Here is a 15195-nt window from a genome sequence, read left to right as displayed (position 1 = left end):
TCTCTCAACTCTCCCAGCGATGACTGGGCCCGCTTCCTGGCCACCTGTCTTACTTTACCCTCAGCTAAGAACTGAACATTGCCAGGAGAATTGAGTTATTAGCACAGCTTAAGTCGGTAATCTGGGTTTTACACAGTCCGTAGACTTTGAGAATAGCTCTATTTCAATATGTACTTTACACATTGGTCAAGTACATTATTTTTGCTAAACAGCATAATCTCTCTACATCCCTGGTCAAATACTAAAAAATGCCACTGTCAAGATTTTTAAAAACTTACCTCAGCAAGAGGGTGTCAAATTTAACGTTAATATTATTTTCTAGTTTCATCTTGCAAACATCTTTAGTATTTCATCAAAAAGGTGTAGTATTCCCCCCCCCCCCAATACAACAGAATTTTGTATAAAAATTTGTAACATAGTAGGTATGTAATATATGAACTAATGCAAAGGATGCCTGCAGTTTGGGGATTTTTGAACATCAATACATATAAAGGCCTCTCTTGTGGCACCTGGGTGGCTCAGTTGGTTAAGCATCTGACTTCAACTCAGGTCATGATCTCACAGTTTGTGAGCTCAAGCCCTGCACGGGCTCTGTGCTGACAGCTCAGAGCCTGGAGCTTGCTTCAGATTCTGTGTTTCCCTCGCGCTCTCTCTCTCTCTCTCTCTGCCCCTCCCCTGCTCATTCTCTCTCTCCCCCCCTCTGAAAAATAAACATTGAAAAAAAAGCCTCTTTGAGGGCCAGACCTGTTTATGCCAGTTGGTAAATATGCACCTAGGGGGGTTAGGTGTCCTTTGAGCTGTGATTAGACTCTAAAGAGTATCGAATGCCTCAGGTGACAGACTGTAACAATGAGAGTGGAGTTAATGCTGTTTGAACTCCTTTTTATCAATCTAAAAACGAGTCTGTAAAAAATTAAAATATCATCTTTGTATTCTTTCATTACAGATAACTGTTGGGGGATGCAGTCCACTTTGACAGCTAGCAAAGCAACATACATTCAACTGCTGTCGAATGACAGCAAAGAGGGAAGACTAATTAAAGCAAACTGAACAGATCAAGGGCAGTCTAGAACTTGGAATAATAGGCTTGTTTATTGTCCAGCTCATATTTATCAAAATCAAGAATTGTAGCAACAGGCTTTTAGGAGAATCAGTAGGGTATACAGCTTTTTAAAAGCAGTTTTTAAATGGAATAATGAATGTTTACAGGCTCTTAACTACAGTATACGCAAAATACTTATTTTACATTATTGTGGTTTGGTATGCTGTCTTTGCTCATTGAATATGCTTATAAGAAAAAAACCCATGAAACTTACATACAGGTTTTAAAAGGACGCTATCTAGGACATTATATCCTATATATAATATATACATCATAAAGTGATCCAGGTGTTAACAGAGTACTTTTGACAAAATTTGTCTGATCTTAGAACCAAGAATACTTTTTTTTCTGAGCCTTTAATGTGATTCCAGATCGAGTAACTTTCTTCTGTTTTATTTTTGTGAATATTGGCCATTTGGAGAAGTGATTCTCACTGCCCATCAAGTCACCTGAAGGACTTTGAGAAAGGACAGAGGCCCAGAGCCCCAGATACCATCCCAGCTGTGCAGAATCAAAAGCAACCAGAGGTGAATGCGTTCTGGGTGTGGGCATTTGCATTTTACAGTTCAGCCTTAGCCTGTCCCATCCTTGCTGTCTTCTTTTGCTAAATTTACTTCCTGTCATGTTGTATTGTGTACCCTTGTAAACTGCCTTCAGTTCCTGAGATGAAGGGAGGCTTAATGACGACTGAGAGCTTAACCTACATCTTTCATACTTAAATTTTGTGAGTTTTCATGTGTTCTCTATTTTCATGGCCTAGGTTCTTGATACAACCACAGGAGTTTGGGGTTTTTTGATATTAGGTCTTAAACAGTATTTTGCAACAGAAGATATAATTTTAAGCCACACACACTTTAAAATTCAAGGGTCCAGAACATGCTAAAAGTTTATTTCTTAGAGTTGTTTTTATAATGGGTTTGAACTAATAACATACTGAAAATAGGATTTTTAGCAGAAAAATCTAGATTCTTTTAATAAAGACTATATAACTTTTTTACACATTGGTCAAGTATGTTATTGTTTACTAAACAGCCTAATTTCTTACTATATCCACGGTTCAGTATTTAAAAAATGCCATCATCAAGAGTTAAAAAAAATTATCACTTTACAAACACTACGTAAAGGAATCTAAAAAGTTGCCAAAGAACACAATCCCAAGCATTATTCAAAAAAGTTGATGAAGCACCTTGTATAAGACACCTCCACCCTGAAACAAGTGAGTGTCCAGAGAAATGTGAATTAATGCTATACTATTAAAGGTTAAATATTTACATCATTCTAAAAACATTTTAAGCTGTATTACAGTGCTATAATTTCTCCTTTTAAGGAAAAAAAGAGTTTCCCTGCAGTGTTCTGAAAGGAAATAAGGTCGTTTAAAAAAAATATATCCATAATAACTAGTGGTTTATTTTTTTCCTGTATTTTTAAATTCCAACAAAGCATTACTTTGCAAAATGTCTTTCAGCCCAAATTCAGCGTCTCTGTTTTGATCTCTTTGTAAAAGAACTCTCTGTTCATCCATTCTTTTCGCCTGAGAACGTAGAATCAGGCTAAAAAAGTCCTCGTCTGGTACTGTTGGTCCCTTTGTGGTGGCAGGTGGTGGAGCACATCTTTGATCATCTAATCTGGACCCCTGAAAATTTATGAGAGAGATTGAAACACAAATATTGTAGGGAAGGAGAACACCAGGTTACATTATGTTGTCATCACAAGAAAAACATTTTTTTTTTTTTGCCTTGTCTCAGAAATTTAATCTTTAGACCTGAAACCTAATAAAACCTTTTCAAAGACTTACATAATCAGAACATAACAAGTACTATGTAGAAGTATAGCCATAAGCTCAAGACTTTGGTAAGATTACTTAAGATACAAGGTCAAGTCTTACATAATCAGCATTGACAACTTACCAATCCTTAGAAATACAATGTTATATATAAAACCCCTGCAGCACTACTGTGTCAGGTCAGGGGTCAGCAAACCATACCCTGGTGCCTGTTTTGTGCCTAAAGTTTCCTTTCCGTTTCACCACAATACTCATGTGTCTACTAATTACGAATTAAGTGTGGCTGGCAGAGTCCAGCAGTTGTAAGGGCCTGAAAAGCCTAAAATATTTTCTATGTAGCCCTGTACAGAAAGTTTGCCTCGCCCTATCTTAATCTGTTAAAGAAGCCAGATTTTTTTCCTTGAAGTTCTAACTTCTGATTCTTCTTTTAGAAGTACATTACAAATGTTACCCATCAAATAAAAAATATAAGCATTTAAATGTGTATAGTATAGTATTTGGTATTGTAGCTCCAGAGTGGGACTGTGACAGCTGACATTTGAGTGCCTACTATGTTGCTGGGCACCGTGCATTTATATGCCTTAACCTTTCGCCCCACAGCCAGCCCTGTGACTCTCAGTGGCCGCCTTGTCAGCAGCCCCCCACCACCCACACACCTGGCTCCTGCTTCTTCATTTCTCTTGTCTTTAAGTTGGGGTGATTTCATTGTCCTCCAATTCATCCAACACTTCGGTACTTCACCTTAGACCTCCTCTCCTCTGGTCTCCAGTCTTCACCTCTGCCTTATCCATTAAGCTCCCATCGTCATAGGCCAGACTTGGTCATTCTCAATAACTGCACTGTCTTGAAAATCAGGATTTCAAACATCTCATGTTGACTGCCACCTCCAATTTTCCAGATCAGGCTAGAGAGTACTCCCCAGGAAGTTTTTGTTAAATTGTGGTAAAACAGAATGTTTACCACTTTAACCATTTTTAAGTGTACTGTTCAGTATTAAGCACATTCATACCGCTGTGCAGTCATCAGCATTATCCATCTCCAGAACATTTTCATTCTGCAAAACCAAAACAGTAGCTCCCATCCTCCCCTCTCCAGCCCCTGGTAACCACCATTCTTTGTCTCTGTGAATCTACTTTGCCTCATGTGAGTGGAACTGTATTTGTCCTTTTGTGACTGCTTACTTCTCAGCATAATGTCTTGAGCCATGTTGTAACCTGTGTCAGAATTTCCCTCATTTTTAAGGCTGAAAAATACTCCATTGTACATGCACACCACATTTTATTTATCCATCTGCCAATGGGCACTTGGTTGCTTCTACCTTTTGGCTATTGTCAATAATGCTGGCTGCCTGAAGGTAGGTGTACAAATATCTGCTCATATCCATGCTTTCAACTGTTTTGGGTATATACCCAGAAATGAGATTGATGGATCATATGGTAGTTCTGTTTTTTAATAATTTTTTGAGGAATCACCAAACCATTTTTCATAGCAGCTCCATTTTGTATTCCCACCTGCAGTGCACAACAGTTCCAATTTCTCCACATCCTTGCCAACTGTTTAATTTTTTTAATGTTTATTGTTTAGAGAAAGACCGAGCATGAGTGGGGGAGAGGCAGAGAGAGAGAAGGAAACAGAATCTGAAGCAGGCTCCAAGCTGTCAGCACAGAGCCCTACCTGGGGCTTGAACTTGTGAACTGTGAGATAATGACCTGAGCCGAAGTGGGATGCTTAACTGACTGAGGCACCCATTTTTTTGTTTTTTGTTTTAATGGTAGCTTCCCAATGGGTTCATGAGATGGTATCTCATTATGATTTTGATTTGCATTTCTCTAATTTGTGATGTTGAGCATCTCTTCCTGTGTTTATTAGCCATTTGTAGATCTTCTTTTGAGAAATATCTATTTGGATTCTCTGCCCGTTTTTGGAATAGGGTTTTTGTTTCTTTTTTTGTGGTTAAGTTTTAGAGTTCTCTATATTCTGAATTAATCCTTTTATTGATTATATGTTTTGCAAGTATCTTCTGTGGGTTGCCTTTTTACTTTGTTGATAGTGTCATTTGATGTACAAAAGTTTTAAACTTTGATCAAGTCTAGTTTGTCTATTCTTTTGTTGCCTGTGCCTCATAACTAAGAAATCACTGCCAAATCCAAAATCTTGAAGCTTTCCTCTTATGTTTTCTATAAGTTTAAAGTCTTAGCTCTTACATTTAGGTCTCTGATCCATTCTCAGTTTTTACATATGGTGTTAGGTAAGGGCCCAGCTTCATTATTTTGCATGTGGATAGTTTTCCCAGCAGCATTTGTTGGTGAGACTCCTTTCCCCATTTAATAGTCTTGGCACACTTGTGGAAAATCATCTGAAGACACATTCAAGGATTTATTTCTGGGCTGTCTTTTCCATTGGTCTATATGTCTGTCATCATGTCAGTACCATACTGTTTGATTACTGTAGCTTTGCAGTAGAATTTGAAATCAGGAAGTGGGAGTCCTCCAACTTCGTTCTGCTTGCTCAAGATTCAGTTATTTGGGTTCCCTTAAGATTCTATAGGAATTTCAAGATGGAATTTCCTGTTCTGTAAAATACCTTATTTACATTTTGATAAGGAATGCATTATGTGAATCCATAGATTACACTCTGGGTAGTACTGGCATTTTAACAATATTCCCATTTATGTAATTTCTTTCAGAAACATTTTATAATTTTCATTGTTCAAGTCTTTCACTTCCATGGTTAAGTTCATTCCTGCTGATGCTGTTTTAGGAAGGTTTTCTTAGTTTCCTTTTTGGTCTGTTAACACTGTTAGTGTATGGAAACACAACTGATTTTGGGATATTAATTTTGTACCCTGTTATTTTGAATTTGTTTCTTAGTTTTTTTTTAACGTTTATTTTTGAGAGAGGGAGCGAGCGCGTGAGTGGGGGAGGGACAGAGAAGGAGGGAGACACAGAATCGGAAGCAGGCTCCAGGCTCCGAGCGCTCAGCTCAGAGCCCGACGCGGGGCTCAAACTCACAGACTGTGAGATCATGACCTGAGCTGAAGTCGGACGCTCAACCGACTGAGCCACCCAGGCGCCCCATGTTTCTTAGTTCTAACAGGGTTTTTTTGTTTGTTTGGTGAAATCTTCAGGATTTTCTGCACATAAGACTCCTTTCTGAACAGAGATAATTTTACTTCTTTCCTATCTGGATGCTTTTTCTCTCTTTTTCTTGCCTGATTGCTCTGCTCGAACTTACAGTACCATTTGAATAGAAGCGGTAAAAAATGAGCATCTTTGTCTTATTCCTGCTTTTAGAGTAAAGCTTTTGTCATTTACCATTGAGTATGATGGTAGTTATAGGTTTTTCATAAGTGACTTTATTGCGTTGTGGTAGTTTCTTACTATCCCTAGTTAGTTGAGTGTTTTTATCATGAAAATGTGTTGAATTTTGTCAAATGCTTTTTCTGCATCAGGTTTGATGATCAGGTGTTTTTTTTTCCCCCCTCTTTCATTCTATTAATGTAGTGTATATATTACATTGATTATTCCCCTATGTTGAACCATCCTTGCATTCCAGGAACAAATTCCACCTAGGCATGGTGTATAATCTTTTAAATATGCCATTTGATTCTGTTTGCTAGTATTCTATTGATTTTTGTATCTATATTCAAAAAGGATATTGGACACGTAGTTTTCTTGTAGTGCCTTGTCTGGCTTTGTTATCAGGGCAATATTGGCCTCACAGAATGACTTAGGAATAGAAAGTATTCCCTTTTCAGTTTGGTAGAATTCACCAGTGAAGCTAGCAGGTCCAGGGCTTTTCTTTGTTGGGAGGTTTTGATTACTGATACAGTATCCTTATAGATTATGAGTCTGTTTTCTATTCATGATTAAGTCTTGGCTGATTTTGTTTCTGGTTATTTGTCCATTTCATCTAGGTTATCCAACTTATAAGCATTCACGGTATTATCTAAAAATTCTTTTTATTTCTGTAATTAGAAGTGATGTCCCTACTTTTGTTTGTAATTTTAGTAATTTGAGCCTTTGTCAGTTGTGTTAAACCTTTTAACTAACCTGCTTTTGGATTTGATTTTTTTTTTTTTCTGTTCATTTCCTTCTTTCTGCTACTTTTAGGTTTAGTTTGTTCTTTTTCTAACCCCTTAAGCTATAAAAAACTAGGTTGTTGATTTGAGATATTCCTCTTTTAACATAAGCATTTGCAGCTCTAAATATCCCCCCGAGTACCGCCTTCCCTGCATCCCAAGGTTTTAGGATATTGTATTTTCATTTTTATCAGTCTCAGGGTATTTTCTAATTTCCCTTGTGTTTTCCTCTCTATCCACTGGTTAATTTCCACAAATTTGGGAATTCTCTAAAGTTTTATTTATGTAGAGAGAGACAGTGTGACCCAGGGGAGGGGGAGAGAGAAAATCCCAAGCAGACTCCTCACCTTCAGTGCAGAGCCCAGAACGGGGCTTGAACCCACAAGATCATGACCTGAAATGAAACCGTGAGTCGGATGCCCAACCAACTGAGCCATCCAGGTGCCCCTCCTTATTACTTTAACTCCATCCTGTTGCGGAGATGTGGAGAAGATACTTTGTATGGTATCTAATCTTTTAAAATTGTTGAGACTTGCAGCACCTGGGTGGCTCAGTTGATTAAGCATATGACTTTGGCTCAGGTCATGGTCTTGCAGTTTGTGAGTTCCAGCCCCATGTCTGGCTCTGTGCTGACAGCTCAGAGCCTACTTTGGATTCTTTGTCTCCCTCGCTCTCTGCCCCTCTCCCACTCATGCTCTGTGTCTCAAAAATTAAACTGTTGAGAATTTGTGGCCTAACATGGTCAATCCTGGAGAATGTCCCATATGCATTTGAGAAGAATGTGTATTCTGTGAGAACTAGCTGATTTATTGTGTTGTTCATCATCTGTCTGGTTGTCCTACCTATCACTGGGGTGGAGAGTCTTGAAATCGCCAGCTATTTTTATAGAAATGTCAATTTCTCCCTTCAGTTCTGTCAATTTTTTCTTTATGTTGATGGCCTGTTACTAGGATTTCAGTATTTTTTTTTTAATGTTTATTTGAGAGACAGGGAGGGAGACACAGAATCCAAAACAGGCTCTGAGCTATCACTACAGAGCCTGACACAGGGCTTGAACTCACAAACCATGAGATCATGACCTGAGCCGAAGTCTGATGCTTAACTGACTCAGCTGCCCCAGGTCTTCACTATTAAAGCCACCAGGATTACTGACAGTTGTCACTTCCATACCCTTCATTTTCCTACCTCCTTTCTTAGATGCAGCCTAGGTTCCAAAGTCCATTATTAAAATCATTTCCTGGCATGTGCTTCTCTCCTCCTCCATCCTAGTCTATCAAATTACTGACCCTGATTAAATCTCTATCCTTAAGTAGCTGGTTATGCCTTGAGAAAATACATCACTGTACTTACTTCAGTGACTGTGAACTTCGAAGGAGTCCTCAGCGTAGTTCAATAATCCTATTACTTTTTGCTGGTCGACATACTTTCAGTTTCTCAAAGTAACTATGTTCTATTCTCTTCAAAATTACAATGCTCCAACCCCAATCTCTGTTAACGGCCCTACTTCTTACTTTGCTAAGAAAAGAAAAACCAGAGAATTCCTACCTGCACCTAACTCCAAATTTGTACACACATACTCTGCTGCATCACTGGTTCCTCCCTCTACTTGATCATTTACATCAGCAGACATGAGGTATTAACTCCCAAAATAAGAAAAAAACCAACCTCTATATACTTCATCTTTAACTCTTTGAAAATCCCTTGAAAGTTTTGTTTACTGTCTCCCCTTTAACACTTTCCATTTTCTCAACCCCCTCAATCCTTTGTCCCCATCACAGTATCTTTCAGAATGACTAATAATCTCCACATTGCCAAAGCTAGTAGATCAGTCATCATCTTACTCGGCTTCTCAGCAGTGTCTGACACAGTTGAACATTCCTTAAAACATTTTCTTCGATTTGCTTCTACCACTCTCCAGGCTGACTGCTGCTTTGCTGGCTCATCTTCCTCTATTCAGGTAGATTTTGGAATGCTCAGGGCTTAGTCCTCCTATTTCAGTATCTATTCTTTAGGTAGTATCTTCCTGGGACTTTAATACCAGCTATATGCTGATGACTCCCAAAGTCATTTCTCTCTGGGGCTATAGGTTTTTTGGGGGAAGGAGGGGAGAGTGAGTATGCATGAGCCTGGGAGGGGCAGAGACTGCGCCGAGTGTGAAGGGGGCTTGATCTCATGACTGCAAGCATCACAACCTGAGCCCCCCAGGGGCTCCAGATTTTTATATCCAGTTGTCTACTCAACATCTCCACTTAAATACCTATTTATGTAACTCAAATTTACATACCGAAAGTAGAACTCCTGCTTTTTCTTCCCAAACCTGTTTCTCCTCTCAACTTCTCTATTTTAGTAAACTGTACCATCCACTGACAACAGTTATTCAAAGCAAAAAAGGCAGGAGCCCTTCTTGATTGTTTCTTATACCATCTGATTTATTAACAGGTCTTGCCAATCAACCATAACTTCACAATATATCCCTGTTCTGACTGCTTATCATCGCTACTACCACCACACTAGTCAAAGTCATATCTTTTGCCTGAATTACCACATTGGTTTTCTAGCTGGTTCTCCTACTAACAGCCTTTGCCACTCCACATGCTTTCAGCAGTAGACAGGATGATCTTTCAGACCCTCCAGTGTCCTCCTATCACATCTGGAACACAAGACCTCATCATGGCCTATAAGATCATAAGATCTAGGCTGGTTACTTCTCTATCCTTATCCCCTACCACTCTCCCTTACCCTTTATTTACTCCATGCCAGTCACACTGGCCACCTTGCCATTCCTTGAACCTGCTAAGCTTTTATATCCAAGAAGGGACTTGTCTCTGCATAGAATGCTATTTCACTAAATATTCACATGGCTATTTCACCTTATTCAGATCTCTGTTCATCTGTCAATCCAAGAACATCTTCCCTAACCACCACCACCCCTGGCTACCCCACCCTTTTATCTGGCTCTAATTTTCTTTATAGCAAGTATCAGTACCTGTCATATAGTATCTATCTCTACACGCGCAGAGACTTACTTATTGTCTCTCCCATTAACACATAGGATCCTTTAAAAGCAAGTACATGGCAGGGCACGTGGGTGGCTCAGTTGGTTAAGCATCCGACTCAGGTCATGATCTTACAGTTTTGGGAGTTTGAGCCCCATTTTAAGGCTCTATGCTGACAGTGTGGAGCCTGCTTCAGGTTCTCCCTCTTTCTCAAAAATAATAACTAAAAAGCTTTAAAAGCAAGTACGATATCTCCATAGTAAGTGCTCAGTTTTTTTGCTGAATAAATGAGAGGTTGGTAGTATGTATCATCCTCTCCTCTTTTTATGAATGAAAAAACAGACACAGAACTAGGGTCAGGCAGTGGAAATGTCTCTTTAGTGAAAATAAGGATTATTTTTCTCATGGTCGTGTTCAAGCCATCTGAGGTATTCCTTAACCATTGTGGCAAATAATTATTAAAATAAAAAATGAAAGCTATCTCATTTCTCCTAAAGCTCTCAACAGCATAAAGGGCCCCAGCTAGACTCTCCCCATATTAATCACTGGTTGCTCCCGATACTAACATTTAGGAAAGCGGGGCTCTTTTCTAGGTCTCCTCCCAATGCCCTTCAGTCTCCTCTCCACCACAGGTCAGAGAGAGGCATCAGCAACACCTTACCTTACCACCCAAAATACAAAATAAGAAGCTATCACAGGGATCTATAGTGTCTGAAGGATCCCTAAATGATAAGTGTGTCCCTAATACAAAATGAGCCTTTCCCAAATTATAATCAAAATACTGCCAAAGCTCTCAACAGCATTTGAGCTACACACAGACCAACAAAAATATGCATACATACTTGACATTTTACAAGGATGTCAAAGAAGTCTTCATCAGGCTCTTTGTTGTCATTAGTCATCAAGTGGCCAAGTACGGACTTATTGTTGTTTTGTGTCAGACGAAGCCCTGGCAAATTACTGAAACTGGCCCTTTGGTCATCGAGACGACGGCTCTGTGAGCTGGCAAGAAGGTCTAAAAACTCATCTGTGTTGGGGGACACCACGGAAACAGACGGTGCTATGAACAGGGGAAAAAAGTCCCAAACATTATGAAAATATTTAAGCATATTTTTAATATACATCTAGTTCTTTCTGCCTTTTTCAGTCCCAACATCCACTGCCTCCCGCTTTAGCTCTGAGAGGCTGGGGCCTGACCAGATGGGCAGGGAGGGAAGAATAAATCCCAGAATACTTCAGGTGATTCACTTGGAGGTTATTCAGATTTGACTATCTTTCCTTTTATCAACCACCTGCTCAAAATGTAACTTTACAAGATCTTGGGCTAGATTTCAGAAGGTAAATAATCTCTCTTACATAATTTCTCACGTGAGGATGAATGAGACTGTTTTTATTCTCTGCCCTGCATGGGAACCACTTAGCTAACTTAAACTATTGCTGCTAAGTCCTGGTCTACAGAGGAAATCTTCTGGTAGCTGAAAGAGAAAATCTTAGGTAATCCATTTTAGACCTTTCTAAGGCTCAGGCAGGCCTTAGCTTCAGCCTGAGTTAGAGGTTCCTCTTCAGTCTGTCTTGGCTTTTCTTTTTAATCCAGACAGAAAGCATTTGTCTTTTACATAGAATTATAACTAATTTTTTCCTATTTTTAAAGTTAGATTTTTTTTTTTCCTCCAGTCCCAAAGAATCTAGGGAGGAAATATGATATAGTTAGTAGAAAGTACCTGGACTAAAATACAGATAAACCTAGGGAAACCGAAACAAAACCTTGTTTCGAACTGAAGAAATACCAGCGTTTCAGATACACCTGGATTCAGGCTCATTTACTGTACCTGCTCTGATGAGAACTAAACTCTCAGAAAGAAATCACAAGAATATCAAAGGGAACTACTAAAATTGGGGGAGAAGCACAGATCACTCACCTTTCATCATCACTCGAGGTGGAGTGGAAGAAGCCGCAGCTGAAGCAGTCCCGCAGCTCTGTTCTTGTAAGCAGCACCTCTGATCATCCATCCGATTGCTCTGAAATCGGCTTACCAGGTCAAAGAACCCTTCGTCTCCAATAATACCTGCACCGATTTTCTGAAATATTGAGAGAAAATCTGAATATTCCAGCATTATCATGAGATCAATGGAACAATATCATGATATATATGCAAAAGGGTTAAGATTAAAAATTGACACTTTCGGGGTGTGTGGGTGGCTCAGTCGATTAAGTGTCCAACTTTGGCTCAGGTCATCCTCTCGTGGTTTCAGTTCGAGTCCTGTATGCAGCTGTCTGCTGTCAGTGAAGAGCCCGCTTTGGGACCTCTGTTCCCCTCCCCCCCCAAAATAAATAAACTTTAAAGAAAAACTTACATTTTCATTATAAAGAATTCAAGATGGCAACCCTGGTAATCAAGTTATTTTAATCCAATTAACAAAAAGCATTTCTAGTTATTTTAGTTTTTAATCTCTGTATTTCCAAGGCTAAAGAATAAAGAAATGTACCTCAACTCTGGGGAACTGCTCCAGATATTGAATGAATTATGTAAATATTAGTGATCCCAGGCTCAAAGTTTGGTTCTAAGATTCTACAACAGAATTTAAAAGTAAACTAAGAACTGAAAACTAAGAAAGCACACTGATTTCCAAGATCCTTTATTATATTTACAGATTTGAAGATCTTGAAAAAAATGTGAACTTCAAATAAATGAGTATTTGAGGCAGAGGGGAACTGGTCATACTTTATTTGGAAGGCTTCAAAGCTTAATATGACAGATGCAATGTTTAATAGAAGTTTCATTCTTCACAATGATGTAAATATTATAGTAGATATATATATATATATATAATGTCCTAGGCCTCAGGAAAAAGGCAGAACTAATTCTTCAGGGAAATAGGGGAAACTGGTATTTGAGTTGGCTCCTGAAGAATGAATAACCATTAGCAGGGCAGATATGTTTCATACTGATTAATGTGCAATTCCAAAGGTCTGTAGTATTCAGGGGATTAAGAACTGAAGGGTTGGGGAGGTGAAGAAGGAAGAAGCTGCCAAAACAAGGGCCTCTGTGTGATATACAAGTTATACTGTGTGAAATAAGAGAAGCACTGGTAACAATTTTAAACAGAACTGACACCTCCAAAAGGTTGCAGAAATTACGTAGGGAAAGAGATCAGGTTCAGGTGCCTATTCCAAAAATCTGGCTAAGAGATGCAGTACTGCCCTAAGAACTAAGACACAGTAGCAGAGGTTTATTTTCAAAAGGTGGGGGTGGGGACAGATCTAAAGGATGTAGGGATTGATTGGATATGATTAGGGGGAAGGAGTCTAGAATGACACCTAACTTGGGTGACCGAGTACATAGCATACATAAAGGAAACAGGAGGGTTTGAGAGAGTACAGTCTTTAACATGCAATCTGAGGTTTGGGATTAAATATATACATACGCTATAGTAAGATGTATTAATCACTAACAAGACTTTCCTAGGTGCAAAAAAGGCTCAAATTCAAACTTCTAAACATTAAAACACAGGAAGGGTCCAGAAGTGGACGTTTTTCAGTTGAGCTAAGTGGGCTTTGTTAAAACCTGAAATCTTGAACAAAGGGTATGCCTTTGAGATCTGCTCTAGGTCTATAAAAATATTCCTGAGCCATTTTTATATACCCATAAAGTTTCCTTTTGTTAGTCATACACATAAAAAACTGGTAAAAATCAATACAAAAGACACTACCAGGGTACAGATATGATGGGATGCTGACAAGAGGACCAAGAGAAATTGGTCAAAAAAATAAAAGACCAGCAGTTTTTCCAAAACCTCAGTTTTCCAAAAACTGAGCCACTGAGGGGTGGCTCAGTCGGTTGAGTGTCCAGCTTCAGTTCAGGTCATGATCTCATGGTCTGTGAGTTCGAGCCCTGCGTTGGGCTCTGTGCTAACAGCTCAGAGCCTGGAGCCTGCTTTGGATTTTGTGTTTTCCTCTCTCTCTGCCCCTCCCCTGCTTGCACTCTGTTGCTCAAAAATGAATAAACAAAGAATTTAAAAAACTCTCATTGGAAAATGGACTTGATAATTGGAAATATCATCTTTGTAATTTATTTTGGTTCTTTTATCAGAGTGTAGGGTAGCTAGATTAGAGATATTCCTGATATTTTCTTATTTCTAAATATTTTAAGTTATATTTAATAAGCTGATTCCCGTGATCATTTTTCATCAAAGCAGTTTTTAACTGTTATAATTTCAACATAAATAGAACTTGATGCTAGCAGATACTATTTTAAATGAGCATTTTAAAATCCTTGAACCTATGAATTTAATTTGTTCTAACTTCTACAATGAAAGGAGTTTTACTAGGAGACACTGTAGTAAACTAAAAGGTAGTATTTTTGTAATCAGTGACAAATAATTACTGTCCAGAGCAGTGAAGCAACATATCCATGAATGGAGTAATTACAGTTTCTAGCTTTGAAGAAGACAGAAAAGATAGGGAAATATGGAAGACTTCTTTGAATAAAAAAAGATATTTTATATTAAATGTCTAATATAATTTATCAAATATTCAGTATGAATACAAGAAAACTAAAATGTAGGTACTCAAAGCAGAATACTCAAAAACTTATTTCATACATACCCTCTCAGAATTTGGAATTCGATTATCAATGGAATTACTGGCATCTTGGAGAACTTTAGTGGAGGAATTAGTTTTGCATTTTTTCCCCTTCAGTCTGTTGACAAAGAGCAGCTTCGCAGAAGGTTTGGCAATAAGAGGTTTTTGTTTAGCAAGAATTTCACTGTTCCAGTTCTGTACCTACAAAATTATAAACAGATATGGAAAACAGGGCATGAAAAAACCAAAGCTATTTCTGGTTTTCTATCATATTAACCTGCCATTGCCACTCCTCTAGTGTGGGGTGCAGCTAGATCTCTTAATAAATTCCTTTTTGCCAGTATATCTATTTTCAACAGCTTGTACCAAATGCATACTGTGAATTTTTCATCACCAAAACATTAAAATGGTGACTTTTAGGAACTTAAGAGTAAGAAAACAGGGGCACCTGGGTGGCTCAGTCAGTTAAGCATCTGACTCTTGATTCTCACTCAGGTCATGATCTCAGAGTTTGTGGAATCAAGCCCCCATTGGGCTCTAAGCTGATAGTACGGAGCCTGCTTGGGATTCTCTCTCTCTGCCCTTTCCCTGCTTGTGCCCTCTCTCTCCCTCTCAAAATAATTTTTTAAGAAAGTAAGGAGTGCCTGGGTG

General features: G+C 38.7%; 1 protein-coding gene across 5 annotated transcripts in view; it reads right to left on the bottom strand.

Moving 5' to 3' along the window:
- Nucleotides 1–889: 889 nt before the first annotated feature.
- GPSM2 (G protein signaling modulator 2) overlaps nt 890–15195 on the bottom strand; it is a 48010-nt gene continuing 33704 nt past the window's right edge. For 2 of the 5 annotated variants that reach the window (XM_027058444.2, XM_053214560.1), the window contains exons 12-15: nt 14569–14745; nt 11882–12041; nt 10805–11022; nt 1971–2735 (exon numbers count right to left, since the gene is read on the bottom strand). In XM_027058444.2, coding sequence (XP_026914245.1) covers nt 2508–2735; nt 10805–11022; nt 11882–12041; nt 14569–14745 — 783 coding nt within the window. In that variant the 3' untranslated portion in view covers nt 1971–2507. Of the gene's footprint in view, nt 2736–3541; nt 3729–10804; nt 11023–11881; nt 12042–14568; nt 14746–15195 lie in introns of all 5 variants that reach the window. The other 3 variants (XR_008295117.1, XM_027058441.2, XM_027058442.2) reach the window with 3 other exon arrangements.

Source organism: Acinonyx jubatus, chromosome C1, assembly GCF_027475565.1.
Source record: "Acinonyx jubatus isolate Ajub_Pintada_27869175 chromosome C1, VMU_Ajub_asm_v1.0, whole genome shotgun sequence".
NCBI lineage: Eukaryota > Metazoa > Chordata > Mammalia > Carnivora > Felidae > Acinonyx > Acinonyx jubatus.
Note: the sequence above shows the minus strand (reverse complement) of the source record. Positions and strands in the feature narration are given on the sequence as shown.